Genomic DNA, 19,958 nt, shown 5'->3' on the forward strand with positions numbered 1-19,958 from the left:
TACATGTGACTAATCAACCAGATGAAAGAAGAGAGGTGTAAATGTTTTAATATTGATCACAATATGACAGTACAGTAATAGATGAAAGAAGAGAGGTGGAAATGTTTTAATATTGATCACAATGTGACAGTACAGTAATAGATGGAAGAAGAGAGGTTTAAATGTTTTAATACTGATCACAATATGACAGTACAGTAATAGATTGAAGAAGAGAGGTGTAAATGTTTTAATATTGATCAGAATATGACAGTACAGTAATAGATGGAAGAAGAGAGGTGTAAATGTTTTAATACTGATCAGAATATGACAGTACAGTAATAGATGGAAGAAGAGAGGTGTAAATGTTTTAATACTGATCACAATATGACAGTACAGTAATAGATGAAAGAAGAGAGGTGGAAATGTTTTAATACTGATCAGAGTATGACAGTACAGTAATAGATGAAAGAAGAGAGGTGGAAATGTTTTAATACTGATCAGAGTATGACAGTACAGTAAATGGAGTACAGTAATAGGGGTTGTGTACAGTACATAGAAATGGGACTCATTCAGTTGAAAAATAAGCTTTTATGATCACACACACACAGACCATAACCATGTAAAATGTCAACTTCAATGGGGTCGTAGCTGTATCTTAGTAGTGTGTTTTCAGTGAATCTCCTTTCTCTATCATCTCTGGTACAACACCCTCTGTGGGGTCAGAAACATTCAGGGGAAATGAAAAGAGATCATGTGACGTGATTTCCTCTTTTGGACATTAACAAAGCAACACTCCATATTAACTACTCCACATTTACTGGATTGGTTCAACAGGACCGAAGAGAACCTCCCCACCAGTTCATTTTGTCACATAAAGACCAGCAAGACACAAACGCCGCTCTGGCAATTATTTTATGCCTGCTAGGTTACTAGTTGTCTACAATGACGACTCCTGCGTAAGTTCATACCCTTGTGACGTTGCACGCAAGCAGCTTCAGGAAGTGATACTGTGCATTTAGTTATCACATTATAATATTCACTATTCTGTCATCATACACCGAGCAAACTATAAATGCAAGATGTAAAGTGTTGGTCCCATGTTTTATGAGCTGAAATAAAAAATCCCAGAAATTATCTATATGCACAAAAAGTTATTTCTCTCAAATGTTGTGCACAAATTTGTTTACATCCCTTTTAGTGAGCATTTCTCTTTTGCTAAGGACAGGTGTGGCATATATATGTAGCTGATTAAACAACAATTACATAGGTGCACCTTGTGCTGGGGACAATAGAAGGCCAATCTAAAATGTACAGTTTTGTCACATGGCACAACGCGACAGATGTCTCAAATTTTGAGGGAGTGTGCAATTGGCATGCTGACTGCAGGAATGTCCATCAGAGCTGTTATGAGAGAATTTAATGTTAATTTCTCATAAGCCGCCTCCAACATTGTTTTAGAGAATAAAGCAGTACGTCCAGCTGGCCTCACAACTACAGACCACGTGTAACCACGCCAACCAAGGACCTCTACATCCGGCTTCTTCACCTGCAGGATAAGCTGACACCATCCATCCGAACAACTGATGAAACGGTGGGATTGCACAACCAAAGAATTTCTGCACAAACCGTCAGAGACCGTCTCAGGGAAGCTCATCTGCGGGCAAATGCTCACAGATGGCCACTGGCACGCTGGAGAAGTGTGCTCTTCACGGATTAATCCCGGTTTCAACTGTACCAGGCAGATGACAGACATGGCATCTTGTGGACGAGTGGTTTGCTGATGTCAACGTTGTAAACAGAGTGCCCCATGGTGGCGGTGGGGTTATGTTATGGGCAGGCATAAGCTATGAACAACGAACACATTTGCATTTTATCTGTGGCAATTTGAATGCACAGAGATACCGTGATGAGATCCTGAGACCTGACGTGCCATTAATCTGCCGCCATCACCTCATGTTTCAGCATGATGATGCACGGCCCCATGTCGCAAGGATCTGTACACAGGTCCTGGAAGATGAACATGTTCCAGTTCTTCCATGGCCTGCATCAGAGGTGCAACTTTGGTTTTAGAAGGGGGAGGCATAAATATATCTATTTTATATTTTTTCCCCTAACCCTCCCACCTCTCCCCTAATTGGAGTAAAATAATGGACAACAACACTTAGGCTTGTACTTCCAGCGTATACATACCAAATACATTTTATGGACACAGTGTATTTTACAATAGTTACCTTATTTAATAATTGGTCTCATCCTTCAGCTCCACTCAACACCAATCTATCTCTGAACATCATCCAGTTTTGATTTTCAGCTGTAACGTGACGTTTCACAAAAGTTCTGAACCTTTCTATTCTCATAGATTCTACATATTGTACATGTTCTAAGAGTATTATGAGAAAATTGATCGATTGGCTTTTAAATGATCCAGCAGGGCTATTTGCAGTGGGGAGCATAACTTGGCAGGGAGTCTGGGGGTCCTCCCATTTTTTGGTGCATCTAAAGCACATTTCCTGCATTTCTACACAATCTAATATGGCCCATGGAACTTCTAGCCGTCTATTTAGAACAACAAAAAGAAAGCAAAAACGCCAGGTCAAAAAGCTAAGAGATGATTAAATATGTTTGTGATTAATGAGACCACTAGATCCATGATAACTCCATAATCAATATTGTGTTGCCACTTTAACCACTATTCTAACAAATGAACAACTCTTACAAATAAAGTACAAAGACAAAGATTGTCTTTCAGACATCCTCTATATCACATTTCAGCCAGACCGCCCAGCCAGACCGCCCAGCCAGACCGCCCAGCCAGACCGCCCAGCCAGACCGCCCAGCCAGACCGCCCAGCCAGCCCAAGCAGCCAGACCGCCCAGCCAGACCGCCCAGCCAGCCCAAGCAGCCAGACCGCCCAGCCAGACCGCCCAGCCAGACCGCCCAGCCAGACCGTCCAGCCAGACCGCCCAGCCAGACCGTCCAGCCAGACCGCCCAGCCAGACCGCCCAGCCAGACCGCCCAGCCAGACCGCCCAGCCAGACCGCCCAGCCAGCCCAAGCAGCCAGACCGCCCAGCCAGACCGCCCAGCCAGACCGTCCAGCCAGACCGTCCAGCCAGACCGCCCAGCCAGACCGCCCAGCCAGACCGCCCAGCCAGACCGCCCAGCCAGACCGCCCAGCCAGCCCAAGCAGCCAGACCGCCCAGCCAGACCGCCCAGCCAGACCGTCCAGCCAGACCGCCCAGCCAGACCGTCCAGCCAGACCGCCCAGCCAGACCGCCCAGCCAGACCGCCCAGCCAGACCGCCCAGCCAGATTGCCCAGCCAGACCGCCCAGCCAGACCGCCCAGCCAGACCGCCCAGCCAGACCGCCCAGCCAGACCGTCCAGCCAGACCGCCCAGCCAGACCGCCCAGCCAGACCGCCCAGCCAGACCGCCCAGCCAGACCGTCCAGCCAGACCGCCCAGCCAGACCGCCCAGCCAGACCGCCCAGCCAGCCCAAGCAGCCAGACCGCCCAGCCAGACCGCCCAGCCAGACCGTCCAGCCAGACCGTCCAGCCAGACCGCCCAGCCAGACCGCCCAGCCAGACCGCCCAGCCAGACCGCCCAGCCTACACGCCCAACCCCCACCAGTCTGATCAGTAACTCAACTCTTTCCCATCTTCTTTTTATGTCTCAAGGGAAAGGTTTGGAAAACAAAAGTTGAATGAAAACACACCTACACATTAACACACAGAAACAGTACACCCTCTGTCATGGCAGTCGTCGGGGTGGAAATGACCGGACCAAAACGCAGCGTGATGAGCTTACATTTCTTTTATTTAGAATGTCGCCAACAAAACAAGAAAAACGACCGTGACGCTCAACTTGGGCAATAATGCCATTAACAAAGTCAACTACCCACAATAACAAAAGAGAAAAAGGCTACCTAAGTATAATTCCCAATCAGAGACAACGATAGACCGCTGTTCCCTGATTGAGAACCACACCCAGCCAAAACATAGAAATAGAAAAACATAGAAATAAAGAAACTAGAATGCCCAACCTAGTCACACCCTGGCCTAACCGAAATAGAGAATAAAATTCATATTGTAGGACTAATAGTACTGTAGAGTTATTTTTACTTGCACACAATATAGCTGAGTCACCCTGTCCTGCCCTTAGGGGTCCACAGCCCTGTAGCGCCCCAACCCAACACACCCCACTCAGCTTTAGGATCTTAGTGAAACATACAGTTGAAGTCAGAAGTTTACATACACCTTAGCCAACTACATTTCAAATCAGTTTTTCACAATTCCTGACATTTAATCCTAGTAAAAAATCCCTATCTTAGATCAGTTAGGATCACCACTTTATTTTAAGAATGTGAAATGTCAGAATAGTAGTAGAGAGAATTATTTATTTCAGCTTTTATTACTTTCATCACATTCCCAGTGGGTCAGAAGTTTACATACACTCAATTAGTATTTGGTAGCATTGCCTTTAAATTGTTTAACTTGGGTCAAACGTTTCTGGTAGCCTTCCACAAGTTTCTCACAATAAGTTGGGTGAATTTTGGCAGATTCCTCCTGACAGAGCTGGTGTAACTGAGTCAGGTTTGTAGGCCTTGCTCCCACACGCTTTTTCAGTTCTGCCCACAAATTTTCTATAGGACTGAGGTCAGGGCTTTGTGATGGCCACTCCAATACCTTGAATTTGTTGTCCTTAAGCCATTTTGCCACAACTTTGGAAGTATGCTTGGGGTCATTGTCCATTTGGAAGACCCATTTGCGACCAAGCTTTAACTTCCTGACTGATGTCTTGAGATGTTGCCTCAACATATCCACATGTTGTTCCGTCCTCATGAAGCCAATCCCAAGTGGGATTGGTTTGCACTTTTCGCAACAAAGTACATTAATCTCTAGGAGACAGAATGCGTCTCCTTCCTGAGCGGTATGGCGGCTGTGTGGTCTCATGGTGTTTATACTTGCGAACTAATGTTTGTACAGATGAACGTGGTACCTTTAGGCGTTTGGAAATTGCTCCCAAGGATGAACCAGATTTTTATTTCTGAGGTCTTGGCTGATTTCTTTTGATTTTCCCATTATGTCAAGTAAAGATACACTGAGGCCTTGAAATACATCCACAGGTACACCTCCAATCGACTCAAATGATGTCAGAAGCTTCTAAAGTCATGACATAATTTCTGGAATTTTCCAAGCTGTTTAAAGGCACAGTCAACTTAGTGTATGTAAACTTCTGACCCACTGGAATTGTGATACAGTGAATTATAAGTGAAATAAATTGTCTGTAAACAATTGTTGGAAAAATGACTTGTGTCATGCACAAAGTAGATGTCCTAACCGATTTGCCAAAACTATAGTTTGTTAACAAGAAATTTGTGGTGGTTGGAAAAACAAGTTTTAATGACTCCAACCTAAGTGTATATAAACTTCCGACTTCAACTGTACATTTTTGGTTTCATGTGTATTTGGCCAAGGCCGACCCCCAGGGCCAGGACTGAGCAGCCCAGCAGCTAGGGATTGCCTAAATAGATATCTCACCTGACTTGGGCATGTTTTCAATACAGACTCCTTTTGTCGTACAGTGTTCCAAATAAGGCATCCAGACAGAACGTATGAAAGTTGCATTGTATGCCCTTAATCTTAAATCAAATCCATTGATAATGTACATAACTTGACATTGTGGGAGGATAACCAACCTTCCAATTAATGGCATTGCATTTTTTTTGCCACTATAAATTCTAGGTTACACAGTTTCTTATGATAACAGTCTCCAGTATCAACATTTCCAAGCAAACAAAAACAGGAAGAAGGGAGAATCTGTAGACATGTTGAGATAAAAGAACATGCGCTTTGCCAGAATTCAGCCAGCCTTGGAATGTCTGAGATGATATGAATGTCTGAGATGTATGTCTGAGATGATATGCATGTCTGAGATGATATGAATGTCTGAGATGTATGTCTGAGATGATATGTATGTCTGAGATGATATGAATGTCTGAGATGATATGAACCTGATGGGGCATTCACACATATCTGTATCCAGTCATCATCATCAATATCATCTCGCAGGTCTTCCTCACATGTTTGTTTAACATGTTTTGTGTCATCCGGAAAAGCCTCTATCAACCCTTGATACAGTTTGGAAATAAACTTGGAGGTTTGTCAGAAGCATCTGGCTTGTCTAATTTTAGCTGGATAAAGAGAATAAAATTCACCTCACCTCCGCCACAGACTGGTCTTCCCTGGCTGCCTGACCCTGCTGAGACCACTATCTGATCCTCTAAAATGAGAATTACCTTGGTGTACATTTATACATTATATTATCCAAGAATAGAATCAATGGTTCAATAATTGAAATGACCATTATTCCCAGATTCCAGACTGTAGCTTTAAACTTAAGCTGTTGTCCCGTAGCTACTGTTGCTACTACCCATCAATTCAAGATGGAAGTTTTTATCATTCACTGAATATAATGCAAAATTCACCTGAGCTTTGTAGACTGGTCTTCCCTGACTGTTTGACCCTGCAGGGACCCCTGTCACCATCTGATCCTGCTAAGACATGATCAGCATAGTGTTGTGTACTGACTGTTTGACCCTGCTGGGACCCCTGTCACCATCTGATCCTGCTAAGACATGATCAGCATAGTGTTGTGTACTGACTGCACTAGATGGCTGTGCTCCTGCGGGATGCCTGCAGGACCTGAGGTCCTTTCAGAGATCATTGCTTCACGGTCTGCATTTTTCATGCTGCAGGCGGGAGCGGGCAGTAAGACAGACATCTTTGGGATGAAAATATTTGAGTTGTCCCACAGATTATTTGGAAACGGTCCTTTCTGCTTTCAATGCATTAGCCTACCTATTGTATGAAAAGCACCATTTTTTTTCACACACTCAGAATTCACTGCTTCAACTTCCGTAGCCTACTTCTCCTAGTTGGGTGTGAGAGTTCAAGTGCAGCTAGTATGTGTGGTCTCATTGAAATAGAGTAGGCTGCAGTGATGGAAAAATTTTCTTCCGGAATATAGTGAAGTAAAAGTAAAAGTTGTCAAAAATATAAATAGTAAAGTATAGACACAAGTACCCCAAAAAACTGCTTAAGTAGTTCTTTAATATATTTTTGCTTAAGAACAAATTCTTGTTTACAAGGATTTACGAGCCCCAAGTGATATATTCATTTGGGCCAGATAGTAATATATACATTTGATAGTAATATATACAGTGGGGCAAAAAAGTATTTAGAGTACCTATGATGAAAATTACAGGCCTCTCTCATCTTTTTAAGTGGGAGAACTTGCACAATTGGTGGCTGACTAAATGCTTTTTTGCCCCACTGTACATTTGGGCCAGATAACTCTCACCGGAATTGGCCCGAGCCCAAGTAAAACATTTGGGCCAGATAACTCACACCCCAATCGGCACGAGCTCAATCGCCGCATCCTAGCCATAAGTAATACTGCCGAGTCTGACTCTCAGCCGAGTGCCTCGACTCTCAGCCGGAATCGGCCCAGATCCAATGTGCTAGCTTTGACATCACCTGGCGAAAGTTTGCTAACTTAATATACTTCTGAAACGATACAAAACAAAGGCTACAAAATATTTCCATATAAAAAACAGCTGTTCAATTGTAATAATAGCTACCTTATATCGCCATCTGACAGATAACTAGAGGCTAGAACTGACCTGGCTGTGGTAGCTACTCGCTAGCTTAGCTTATTCATTCACCTCAGTCGAGAGGGGATGAAACATGTCGTTTACAATACTAGCTCAGCACTGCGAATAAACACGAGTTTACTTTTGTTCTGTTAAGTTAATCAGTTGTTACCTTTCCAGCTACATCAGTCAACTAAATAGTAGCCAGTTTCTGCTCTGCTTGCTTTTACAAGTCGGTGAAAGAGCTCAAAATATACACACTGAACTATGCTCAAATCTCCCATGCTGGTCGACGGCTTTTTGTATCACATTGCAACGATAAAACTAGTGAGGACCAAATTTTTATTTCAGAATGTGTGGGGGGGGTGGACAAGTTGCACCCCTGTCTGCCATTATTACATGGTTTAAACTGTCTAGTATTAACATTAGATGTTGGACTCAGTATCATTTTCAGCATGAATGAGAACTATGACCTTGTAAGATTCAACTCAATATCAGGTAGGTGTTCTTAATGTTTTCTACACTCAGTGCCACGTTATGTTTTACAATATGCATCAGTGATCAGAATAGAGAGTGCAGTTCTGTCAACGTCCACCAGAGGAGGACATAAGACCATCAATAATGACTAAGGATAGACCTACTCTACAGCAGGCCCAGTTTGTGCTAGTAACACCACTGGTTTCGGTCCCACCTAGTTTCACGGGGCCTTCCTTCCGTCCAATCCCCCCAAAAACTGATGGTTTCATGTCTACTATCTCTAGTTATCAGAGTCATTCACCAGGGTCGTGTTCTAGATCTGACACTGAGTTACAACACAGTGATGTGTTGCTCCCTTTCTCCCCCAGGACACACCTGCTTCCCCCCCTCCTCCTCCTCCCCTCCTCCTCTCCTTATTTATATCTTCATGTAAATTAAGAGGTTATTTTTTATCTCCTCTCAGAACTGTATGTTGGGGGAGAAGGGAGATCTGCAGGTGCCCAGAGAAGTAAACTGAAACTGAGGTTGTGTCCCAAATGGCCCTGTATTCCCTTTATAGTGCACCACTTTTGACAAAGGACAAATGGGCTCCGGTCAAAAGGAGTGCACAATAAAGGCTTCCACAGCCGCTTCGTAGACCTGCTCTGAGCGGGGGACTGAGAAACGTTCTACTTTATCTCTGACCTCCGACCTCTGTGGGGATTCAAATTAACGTCATGGATTATATAATGGAGGAGGGTAGAGGATATGTAGTGATTAATATAAACATCATGGATTATATAATGGAGGAGGGTAGAGGATATGTAGTAATTAATATAAACATCATGGATTATATAATAGAGGGTAGAGGATATGTAGTGATTAATATAAACATCATGGATTATATAATGGAGGAGGGTAGAGGATATGTGGTGATTAATATAAACATCATTGATTATATAATGGAGGGTAGAGGATATGTAGTGATTAATATAAACATCATGGATTATATAATGGAGGAGGGTAAAGGATATGTAGTAATTAATATAAACATCATGGATTATATAATGGAGGAGGGTAGAGGATATGTAGTGATTAATATAAACATCATGGATTATATAATGGAGGGTAGAGGATATGTAGTAATTAATATAAACATCATGGATTATATAATGGAGGAGGGTAGAGGATATGTAGTGATTAATATCAACATCATGGATTATATAATGGAGGATATAAACATCATGGATTATATAATGGAGGGTAGAGGATATGTGGTGATTAATATAAACATCATGGATTATATAATGGAGTAGGGTAGAGGATATGTAGTGATTAATATAAACATCATGGATTATATAATGGAGGAGGGTAGAGGATATGTAGTGATTAATATAAACATCATGGATTATATAATGGAGGAGGGTAGAGGATATGTGGTGATTAATATCAACATCATGGATTATATAATGGAGGAGGGTAGAGGATATGTGGTGATTAATATAAACATCATGGATTATATAATGGAGGATATAAACATCATGGATTATATAATGGAGGGTAGAGGATATGTGGTGATTAATATAAACATCATGGATTATATAATGGAGGAGGGTAGAGGATATGTAGCAATTAATATAAACATCATGGATTATATAATAGAGGGTAGAGGATATGTAGTGATTAATATAAACATCATGGATTATATAATGGAGGAGGGTAGAGGATATATAGTGATTAATATAAACATAATGAATTATATAATGGAGGAGGGTAGAGGATATGTAGTAATTAATATAAACATCATGGATTATATAATAGAGGGTAGAGGATATGTGGTGATTAATATAAACATCATGGATTATATAATGGAGGAGGGTAGAGGATATGTGGTGATTAATATAAACATCATGGATTATATAATGGAGGAGGGTAGAGGATATGTAGTGGTCTGTAGACTGGTCTTCCCTGACTGTTTGACCCTGCAGGGACCCCTGTCACCATCTGATCCTGCTAAGACATGATCAGCATAGTGTTGTGTACTGACTGCACTAGATGGCTGTGTTCCTGCGGGATGCCTGCAGGACCTGAGGTCCTTTCAGAGATCATTGCTTCACGGTCTGCATTTTTCATGCTGCAGGCGGGAGCGGGCAGTAAGACAGACATCTTTGGGATGAAAATATTTGAGTTGTCCCACAGATTATTTGGAAACGGTCCTTTCTGCTTTCAATGCATTAGCCTACCTATTGTATGAAAAGCACCATTTTTTTTCACACACTCAGAATTCACTGCTTCAACTTCCGTAGCCTACTTCTCCTAGTTGGGTGTGAGAGTTCAAGTGCAGCTAGTATGTGTGGTCTCATTGAAATAGAGTAGGCTGCAGTGATGGAAAAATTTTCTTCCGGAATATAGTGAAGTAAAAGTAAAAGTTGTCAAAAATATAAATAGTAAAGTATAGACACAAGTACCCCAAAAAACTGCTTAAGTAGTTCTTTAATATATTTTTGCTTAAGAACAAATTCTTGTTTACAAGGATTTACGAGCCCCAAGTGATATATTCATTTGGGCCAGATAGTAATATATACATTTGATAGTAATATATACAGTGGGGCAAAAAAGTATTTAGAGTACCTATGATGAAAATTACAGGCCTCTCTCATCTTTTTAAGTGGGAGAACTTGCACAATTGGTGGCTGACTAAATGCTTTTTTGCCCCACTGTACATTTGGGCCAGATAACTCTCACCGGAATTGGCCCGAGCCCAAGTAAAACATTTGGGCCAGATAACTCACACCCCAATCGGCACGAGCTCAATCGCCGCATCCTAGCCATAAGTAATACTGCCGAGTCTGACTCTCAGCCGAGTGCCTCGACTCTCAGCCGGAATCGGCCCAGATCCAATGTGCTAGCTTTGACATCACCTGGCGAAAGTTTGCTAACTTAATATACTTCTGAAACGATACAAAACAAAGGCTACAAAATATTTCCATATAAAAAACAGCTGTTCAATTGTAATAATAGCTACCTTATATCGCCATCTGACAGATAACTAGAGGCTAGAACTGACCTGGCTGTGGTAGCTACTCGCTAGCTTAGCTTATTCATTCACCTCAGTCGAGAGGGGATGAAACATGTCGTTTACAATACTAGCTCAGCACTGCGAATAAACACGAGTTTACTTTTGTTCTGTTAAGTTAATCAGTTGTTACCTTGCCAGCTACATCAGTCAACTAAATAGTAGCCAGTTTCTGCTCTGCTTGCTTTTACAACTCGGTGAAAGAGCTCAAAATATACACACTGAACTATGCTCAAATCTCCCATGCTGGTCGACGGCTTTTTGTATCACATTGCAACGATAAAACTAGTGAGGACCAAATTTTTATTTCAGAATGTGGGGGGGGGGGGGGGGGGGACAATTTGCACCCCTGTCTGCCATTATTACATGGTTTAAACTGTCTAGTATTAACATTAGATGTTGGACTCAGTATCATTTTCAGCATGAATGAGAACTATGACCTTGTAAGATTCAACTCAATATCAGGTAGGTGTTCTTAATGTTTTCTACACTCAGTGCCACGTTATGTTTTACAATATGCATCAGTGATCAGAATAGAGAGTGCAGTTCTGTCAACGTCCACCAGAGGAGGACATAAGACCATCAATAATGACTAAGGATAGACCTACTCTACAGCAGGCCCAGTTTGTGCTAGTAACACCACTGGTTTCGGTCCCACCTAGTTTCACGGGGCCTTCCTTCCGTCCAATCCCCCCAAAAACTGATGGTTTCATGTCTACTATCTCTAGTTATCAGAGTCATTCACCAGGGTCGTGTTCTAGATCTGACACTGATTTACAGGCAGTGATGTGTTGCTCCCTTTCTCCCCCAGGACACACCTGCTTCCCCCCCTCCTCCTCCTCCCCTCCTCCTCTCCTTATTTATATCTTCATGTAAATTATGAGGTTATTTTTTATCTCCTCTCAGAACTGTATGTTGGGGGAGAAGGGAGATCTGCAGGTGCCCAGAGAAGTAAACTGAAACTGAGGTTGTGTCCCAAATGGCCCTGTATTCCCTTTATAGTGCACCACTTTTGACAAAGGACAAATGGGCTCCGGTCAAAAGGAGTGCACAATAAAGGCTTCCACAGCCGCTTCGTAGACCTGCTCTGAGCGGGGGACTGAGAAACTTTCTACTTTATCTCTGACCTCCGACCTCTGTGGGGATTCATATTAACGTCATGGATTATATAATGGAGGAGGGTAGAGGATATGTAGTGATTAATATAAACATCATGGATTATATAATGGAGGAGGGTAGAGGATATGTAGTGATTAATATAAACATCATGGATTATATAATGGAGGAGGGTAGAGGATATGTGGTGATTAATATAAACATCATAGATTATATAATGGAAGAGGTTAGAGGATATGTAGTGATTAATATAAACATCATGGATTATATAATGGAGGAGGGTAGAGGATATGTGGTGATTAATATAAACATCATAGATTATATAATGGCGGAGGGTAGAGGATATGTGGTGATTAATATAAACATCATAGATTATATAATGGAGGAGGGTAGAGGATATGTGGTGATTAATATAAACATCATGGATTATATAATGGAGCTGTGATGAGGGTAGGGGGAGAGAATGGTGCAGAGTCAAAAGCAGAACAAATAGATTTGAATTAGTTTATCATACAGGCCCTTTAGTTAAATAGTTGGGACACATTTACAGTGACTTGTAGGTCAGTGTGTTTACAGTAAATATCAATAATTATAATAGTATTATTGGAATTGTGGAAGTCTGTTAACCCCCAGACATGTCAATCAACTATGAGAGTAGCTAGTGATTGTAGAGGCCCCTCCCTCTGGTCCCTTATAGGTGGGTCCTGCAGCCTCTCCTCTCCTCACACTCCAACCCTGCTCATCTCTCAGCTGGACAGTAAGGGTCGTTCACACCACACACTGACAACATGCTGGGGACACTCTGCACTCTCATCACTGCTCTAACATGTAAGGATTTACTGTTCGTTCATTCTGATTCTAAAGAAGTCAAAAGAAGTTGTACATTCATGTATGATAACGTGTCGTAAATTCTGTGCTTTATTCCCACAGATGTCAGTTGCCAGAAAGCAGTGACACAGACACCTTCAGTACTGACTGTCAGTACAAAGGGGACTGCCACTTTTCACTGTGACATCACCAAAGATGAAAGTTATTATGCAATCTGGTATAAACAGGTTCCAGGAGGAGCTCCTCAGTATGTGTTAAAGTATCACTATACACTCGACTCTCCTGATGAATATGGATCTGGTTTCTCCTCTGATCGTTTCACATCTAAAGCCACGTCTGATAAAGATTATCAGTTTATAATCAGTAATGTGGAGGAGGCAGACTCAGCAGTGTATTACTGTCAGACATGGGACGACTCTGTTGAAGAGATCGTATCACAGTGATATACACCATGACAAAAACCTCCTCACCAAACACACTCACTTCTGCTTTCAGATGTTCTGAATATAGACACTAACTGAATGTCAAGTCATCCTGAACCAGTGTGTCTGCAGTAGGATAACATTCCATGCTTGTGTTTTACACAAAACCCTTCACACATTTAGTAGAATGTTGTCATTAACAACTACACCTAGTTGTCACAAAGCATGAATGATAAAGTGATATTCCAGAAGGTTCAGTCCTAACAGAAGACTCCATGTATCAGATAACCTCCATGATAGTCAGTCCCCTGGTTTACAGTAGAGACATATTACATCAACAGGAATTTAGTGATGTACTGTTAGTTCAGAACCCCACCATCAGGTCCAGATATTATTATCATTATGTTATTATCTATATTATGACATGCTGATTTTAAGTAAACAGTCATTTACATTAATCAGGAGTCCATCTACTCAGAAGCTGATAGGCTGAGATGTAGAGGCCCCTCCCTCTGGTCCTCCATGTCTGTCTCCTTATAGGTGGGTCCTGCAGTCTCTCCTCTCCTCACACTCCAACCCTGCTCATCTCTCAGCTGGACAGTAAGGGCCGTTCACACCTCACACTGACAACATGCTGGGGACACTCTGCACTCTCATCACTGCTCTAACATGTAAGGAGTCTGACTTCCTGGATGTTTTACTTCCTGGTTTATTAATAATGAGTCTGTATGTTTCTCTTTACTACATGTCATCTTCTTATTTCCCAGGTGTCAGTGGTGTGACTGTGGTGACACAGAAGCCTCCTGTTGTGACAGTGAGGAAAGGAGACACGGCCACTCTGGACTGTAACCTGGGGACTGTTCAGAATAGTGCTGCTCGTTGGTATAAACAGGTTCCAGGAGGAGTTCCTCAGTTTGTTTTATTTTTCTACCACCCTAATAGTGCTCCTACCTATGGCTCTGGTTTCTCCTCTCCTAAATTCACATCTAATCATCAGTCTAAATCAGATTATCGTTTGATTATTAACACTGTGGAGGAGACAGACTCAGCAGTGTATTACTGTAATACATATGATGACTCTGTTAAAGAGTACGTATCACAGTGATATACACCATGACAAAAACCTCCTCACCAAACACACTCACTTCTGCTTTCAGATGTTCTGAATATAGACACTAACTGAATGTCAAGTCATCCTGAACCAGTGTGTCTGCAGGAGGAGAACATTCCATGCTTGTGTTTTACACAAAACCCTTCACACATTTAGTAGAATGTTGTCATTAACAATTACACCTAGTTGTCACAAAGCATGAATGATAAAGTGATATTCCAGAAGGTTCAGTCCTAACAGAAGACTCCATGTATCAGATAACCTCCATGATAGTCAGTCTGTAATAACAGTGAGGAAAGGAGAGATGGCCACTATGGACTGTAACCTGGGGACTGTTGATAATATTGCTCATTGGTATAAACAGGTTCAAGGAGGAGTTCCTCAGTTTGTTTTACAGTGGTACTACTATAAATGGACCTCTTAACTCCTCTCCTAAATTCACATCTAATCATTAGTCTATATCTGATTATAGTTTGATTATTAATAATGTGGAGGAGGAAGACTCAGCAGTGTATTACTGTAAAACAAAAGACTACTCTGTTGGTGATTGGGCATCACAGTGACATACACTATGACAAAAACCTCCTCCCCAAATACACTCGCTTCTGCTGCGTGGTAGAGGGGTGAACTCTAAGAAACAGCAGTTGGTCAGTGATTATTATAACAATATATACATGACACAATGGGAGATCTGGAAATGGATGAACCATGTCAACAAGATTATAAAACGATTGTGAAAAGAGATTTAGCCATTCTTGACGTAATCATCATCATCATATCATCATCATCATCATCATCATCATCATATACTCATCATCATCACCATCAGGTCAATCCTGCATCATATGGATAGTGCTCTAACTGATGGATTCAAAAGGACCAGACACAAACAGCAGAATATGATGCTTTACTATATACTGTTACTTCATAGAGAGAAACTCTAGAAAAGCCTGAGATGTTTGTAGAGAGAGTGAAGCTCTGTCTGAATGGGATGTTTCAGTTCCTGTCCTCTCAGTAGAGAGAGTGAAGCTCTGTCTGGATGGGATGTTTCAGTTCCTGTCCTCTCAGTAGAGAGAGTGATGCTCTGTCTGAATGGGATGTTTCAGTTCCTGTCCTCTCAGTCGAGAGAGTGAAGCTCTGTCTGAATGGGATGGTTCAGTTCCAGTCCTCTCAGTAGAGAGAGTGATGCTCTGTCTGAATGGGATGTTTCAGTTCCTGTCCTCTCAGTAGAGAGAGTGAAGCTCTGTCTGAATGGGATGTTTCAGTTCCTGTCCTCTCAGTAGAGAGAGTGAAGCTCTGTCTGAATGGGATGGTTCAGTTCCTGTCCTCTCAGTAGTGAGAGTGAAGCTCTGTCTGAATGGGATGGTTCAGTTCCTGTCCTCTCAGTAGTGAGAGTGATGCTCAGTCTGAATGGGATGTTTCAGTTCCTGTCCTCTCAGTAGTGAGAGTGAAGCTCTGTCTGAATGGGATGTTTCAGTTCCTGTCCTCTCAGTAGAGAGAGTGAAGCTCTGTCTGAATGGGATGTTTCAGTTCCTGTCCTCTCAGTAGTGAGAGTGAAGCTCTATCTTAATGGGATGTTTCAGTTCCTGTCCTCTCAGTAGTGAGAGTGAAGCTCTGTCTGAATGGGATGTTTCAGTTCCTGTCCTCTCAGTAGAGAGAGTGAAGCTCTGTATGAATGGGATGTTTCAGTTCCTGTCCTCTCAGTAGAGAGAGTGAAGCTCTGTCTGAATGGGATGGTTCAGTTCCTGTCCTCTCAGTAGTGAGAGTGAAGCTCTGTCTGAATGGGATGGTTCAGTTCCTGTCGTCTCAGTAGAGAGAGTGAAGCTCTGTCTGAATGGGATGTTTCAGTTCCTGTCCTCTCAGTAGTGAGAGTGAAGCTCTGTCTGAATGGGATGTTTCAGTTCCTGTCCTCTCAGTAGAGAGTGAAGCTCTGTCTGAATGGGATGTTTCAGTTCCTGTCCTCTCAGTAGTGAGAGTGAAGCTCTGTCTGAATGGGATGTTTCAGTTCCTGTCCTCTCAGTAGAGAGAGTGAAGCTCTGTCTGAATGGGATGGTTCAGTTCCTGTCTTCTCATTAGTGAGAGTGAAGCTCTGTCTGGATGGGATGTTTCAGTTCCTGTCCTCCCAGTAGAGCGTGAGGAGGTTATTGTACGGCTGTGTAAACAAACTGAATTACTGTGGTATTCGGACCAGGAACCAAGCTCATTGTTACTGGTGAGTACCCTTCTAATGTTTTAATCTACAGAATAGGTTTTGTTTCTAATATACTGCTGGTCAGATATATATATATATATTTTTTTTTTTAAATATTTATTTAATAAAATTTCATTTATATTCACTGATTTAATATTTTGCACCTGCTTTAATCCTGTCTCGTATGTTGTTTGTAAATGACTTATGAAACAGTTTGATGACAGTGTTAATGTCTCTGGCTGGTCTGCTCTGTTCATGTTTTATCATTCTCATCTTGTGTTTCTGTTGTCTATATAACTCAATGTAAAGGAGATCTTTCATCTTCAGAAATGTTATCCAGCTCAATATCTGAGACAAATATTTATATATTTTTTTTAAATCCCATTTGCTTGTGAATTATTTGTATTTTACATTTAAAATGTCCACATTTCGTTCATCTTTTAGCCTTTTAGTCTTCCAGAACGGTGATGTAATGTCTTAATAAATTGCTCTGTCTCTCATTTTAACACCTTAACACTGTATAATTCATTCTATCATTGTAAACATCATGAAAAGCAGTTCTCTATTTAATTGCTCTTAACGCAGGGTGTTTTGGTAATGAAACCAACATGTACTGAAATATAAACTGGTATCCAAAGTGTTTTGTTCTCATCCCATCCGTTGACTACTTTCTACAGATGGAGATCTGGCTACACCTGCTGTGACTCTGTTCCCTCCATCCACTGAAGACCTCAAGTCCAGCAGAGCAACACTGGTGTGTCTGACTAGTGACCTGTCTCAGAGATCCAAGGGGTTGGCAGATGTCAGCTGGATGTCTAGCGGTGAATCAGTGACAGAAGATGTTTCTACCAGCCCTGCTGAGCAGCAACCAGACAACACCTTCAGGATCAGCAGCTATCTGACCATTCAGACTGCAGACTGGGACAAGGACGTGGTGTTCACATGTAAAGTGTCGTTGGGGTCAACATTCTCTGAGAAAGAGATCAGAAAGACTAGTTGCAGTCTGTAAATCAATAGTTTCAGACAATCAATACAACTGGTAGTTTGTTAATGCTTCAGAATGAGTGCAGCTGTTATTTCATTAGAACTGTTAAGTGATGTGTTGATCTTTGCTGTTAAATATAGAAGTTAAAATCCTAACAACATGGATGGTGTTGGGCTGAAGTCTGAATGCAGCAGTGAATAGTAGGACAATAACCAATGTAATGTCAAATAGTTGTTTCTCATTACAAGTTACTATTGATGCATTCACTGTACCAGCATCATGTTCTCTAGAACATAACATCTGAAACACTGTCATGATGACTAGATCTCTCTACTATTGTGAAATGAGTTGAATTACTAATGATTAATAGAGGAATAGTTAGAGCTTTGCTGTATTGTGGATATTAAATAAAGAACATTCTAAAGAACAAGTGTTTGTTTTTGAGCATGTTGATGAACATCAGTGTTAGCAGCTCTACATGATTTAATCTGGATAATGACTGTTTAAATTGAACCAAGACAGAGGAGCCCAGAATCCTTACCAGGTTTATTATCATAACAAGGATTCTGACCAACCAGAGATGACCTAACAGTTGACTGTAGCCTTACATTGAAGAGCCTGTTATTATGATGGAAATGTAGGCAGAACTGTTCACAGCACTGAATGAGGTGGAATCTGGAAACTATTGAACCAAGATGGAAGAGGATGGAGGGATGTGGAACCAGGGACCCTTGGAGACACTGAGGAGGGAGAGAAAGTTACAGAATTTAGGCTGAGAGAAAGAGAAGCATCCAGGTATTGTCACGGTTCCCTCCAGAACTGTTGATTAACCACACCTGGTGCCCATTTCCCAATGATTAGTAATTGTATGTTTGCCCTTTGGTTCACCATTGGGCTGTCAATTATTGTTACAATGTCTGTTGGTTCGTGTGAGGAGCTGTGCTGTGTAGTTTTGGCTTCTGTGCGTGTATTGTGCAGATTACGGGTGTCATCCCGTGTGGTATCATTGAGCGCCTGTGTATTTATTCAAAGTGCTCCTCGCTCTTTTGTTAGGGTTTCCAACCCTGGGTGTTTGTTAGGGTTTCAACCCTGGGTTTTGTATAGGTGTTTGTTTGGTCTTCGTCCCTGTGCCTGTACATGGCACGCTGTAATTTGGATAGGAATTTGAAAAACTATTACACATTCCTGCACCTGTGTCCCAATCCCTTTATACCAACGTTACAGGTATATCAGACTAGAACCCCGGCCTCCAGGCCAATGTTGAGAGAGTTTGAAGCTGTCATTATTACATGGTTTAAACTGTTCTCTAGTATTAACATTACATGTTGGACTCATTTCAGCATTAATATCTACTGTATAGGTCTGACCTTCACTTAGTCTCCCACTAACATCAACCCATGACTAAGTAAACACTCAATAAGGTCCTTAATCTACTTCCCCAGAGTCAGATGAAGATCGAACAATGACTGGAAGTCTATGGGAAACACTAGTTAACATTGACCGACTAAACTAACTCTAACTTCCTTCAAACTGGACACAGAGACAAACAAATGGTATGAACAAGTCCATCTGACTCTGGGGACGTATATAAAGGGCCTCATTGCCAAAATTCTGAAGTATCCTCTTAAGTGGAAGTTAGGATTGGTCCAACATATAGAGTCATGTCATGTTGTGTTTCACATTCTGAATCAGTGATCAGAATAGAAGCTCCAGGTCCGTCAACGTCCACCAGAGGAGGACGTAGGACCACCAATAATGACTGAGGAAATATCTACATGTACTTTACAACAGGAACAGCTGTCTGTAGACCACTGGGTTCAGTCCCACCCAAAGACCAGCTGGTGGTTTCATGTCTACTATCTCTAGTTATCAGAGTCACTCACCAGGGACGTGTTCTAGCTCTGACACTGAGTTACAGGCAGTGATGCGTTGCTCCCTTCTCCCCCAGGACACACCTGCTTCCTCCCCTCCTCTCCTTATTTATAGCTTCATGTAAATTAAGGGGTTGTTTTATCTCCTCTCAGAACTGTGTGTGTGTGTGTGGGGGGGGGGGGGGGGGGGTTATATGTCTGTGGCACTAATATATGATTCAGTGGAGATAAGAGTGCCTAGTTTAAAACAGTTTAAAGGGCTATAAGAGGGA

At 41.9% G+C, this 19,958-nt stretch overlaps 1 protein-coding gene across 1 annotated transcript; it reads left to right on the forward strand.

The window, feature by feature from the left end:
- The first annotated feature begins 13,066 nt into the window (after positions 1–13,066).
- LOC139421632 (immunoglobulin lambda-1 light chain-like) lies at positions 13,067–18,242 on the forward strand. Its single transcript, XM_071172699.1, has 4 exons — positions 13,067–13,106; positions 13,209–13,539; positions 16,814–16,851; positions 17,508–18,242. Exons 1-4 carry the CDS (start codon positions 13,067–13,069, stop codon positions 17,837–17,839), a joined length of 741 nt encoding a protein of 246 aa, XP_071028800.1. The 3' UTR covers positions 17,840–18,242.
- Positions 18,243–19,958: the final 1,716 nt, after the last annotated feature.

Source organism: Oncorhynchus clarkii, chromosome 12, assembly GCF_045791955.1.
Source record: "Oncorhynchus clarkii lewisi isolate Uvic-CL-2024 chromosome 12, UVic_Ocla_1.0, whole genome shotgun sequence".
Classification (NCBI taxonomy): Eukaryota; Metazoa; Chordata; class Actinopteri; order Salmoniformes; family Salmonidae; genus Oncorhynchus; species Oncorhynchus clarkii.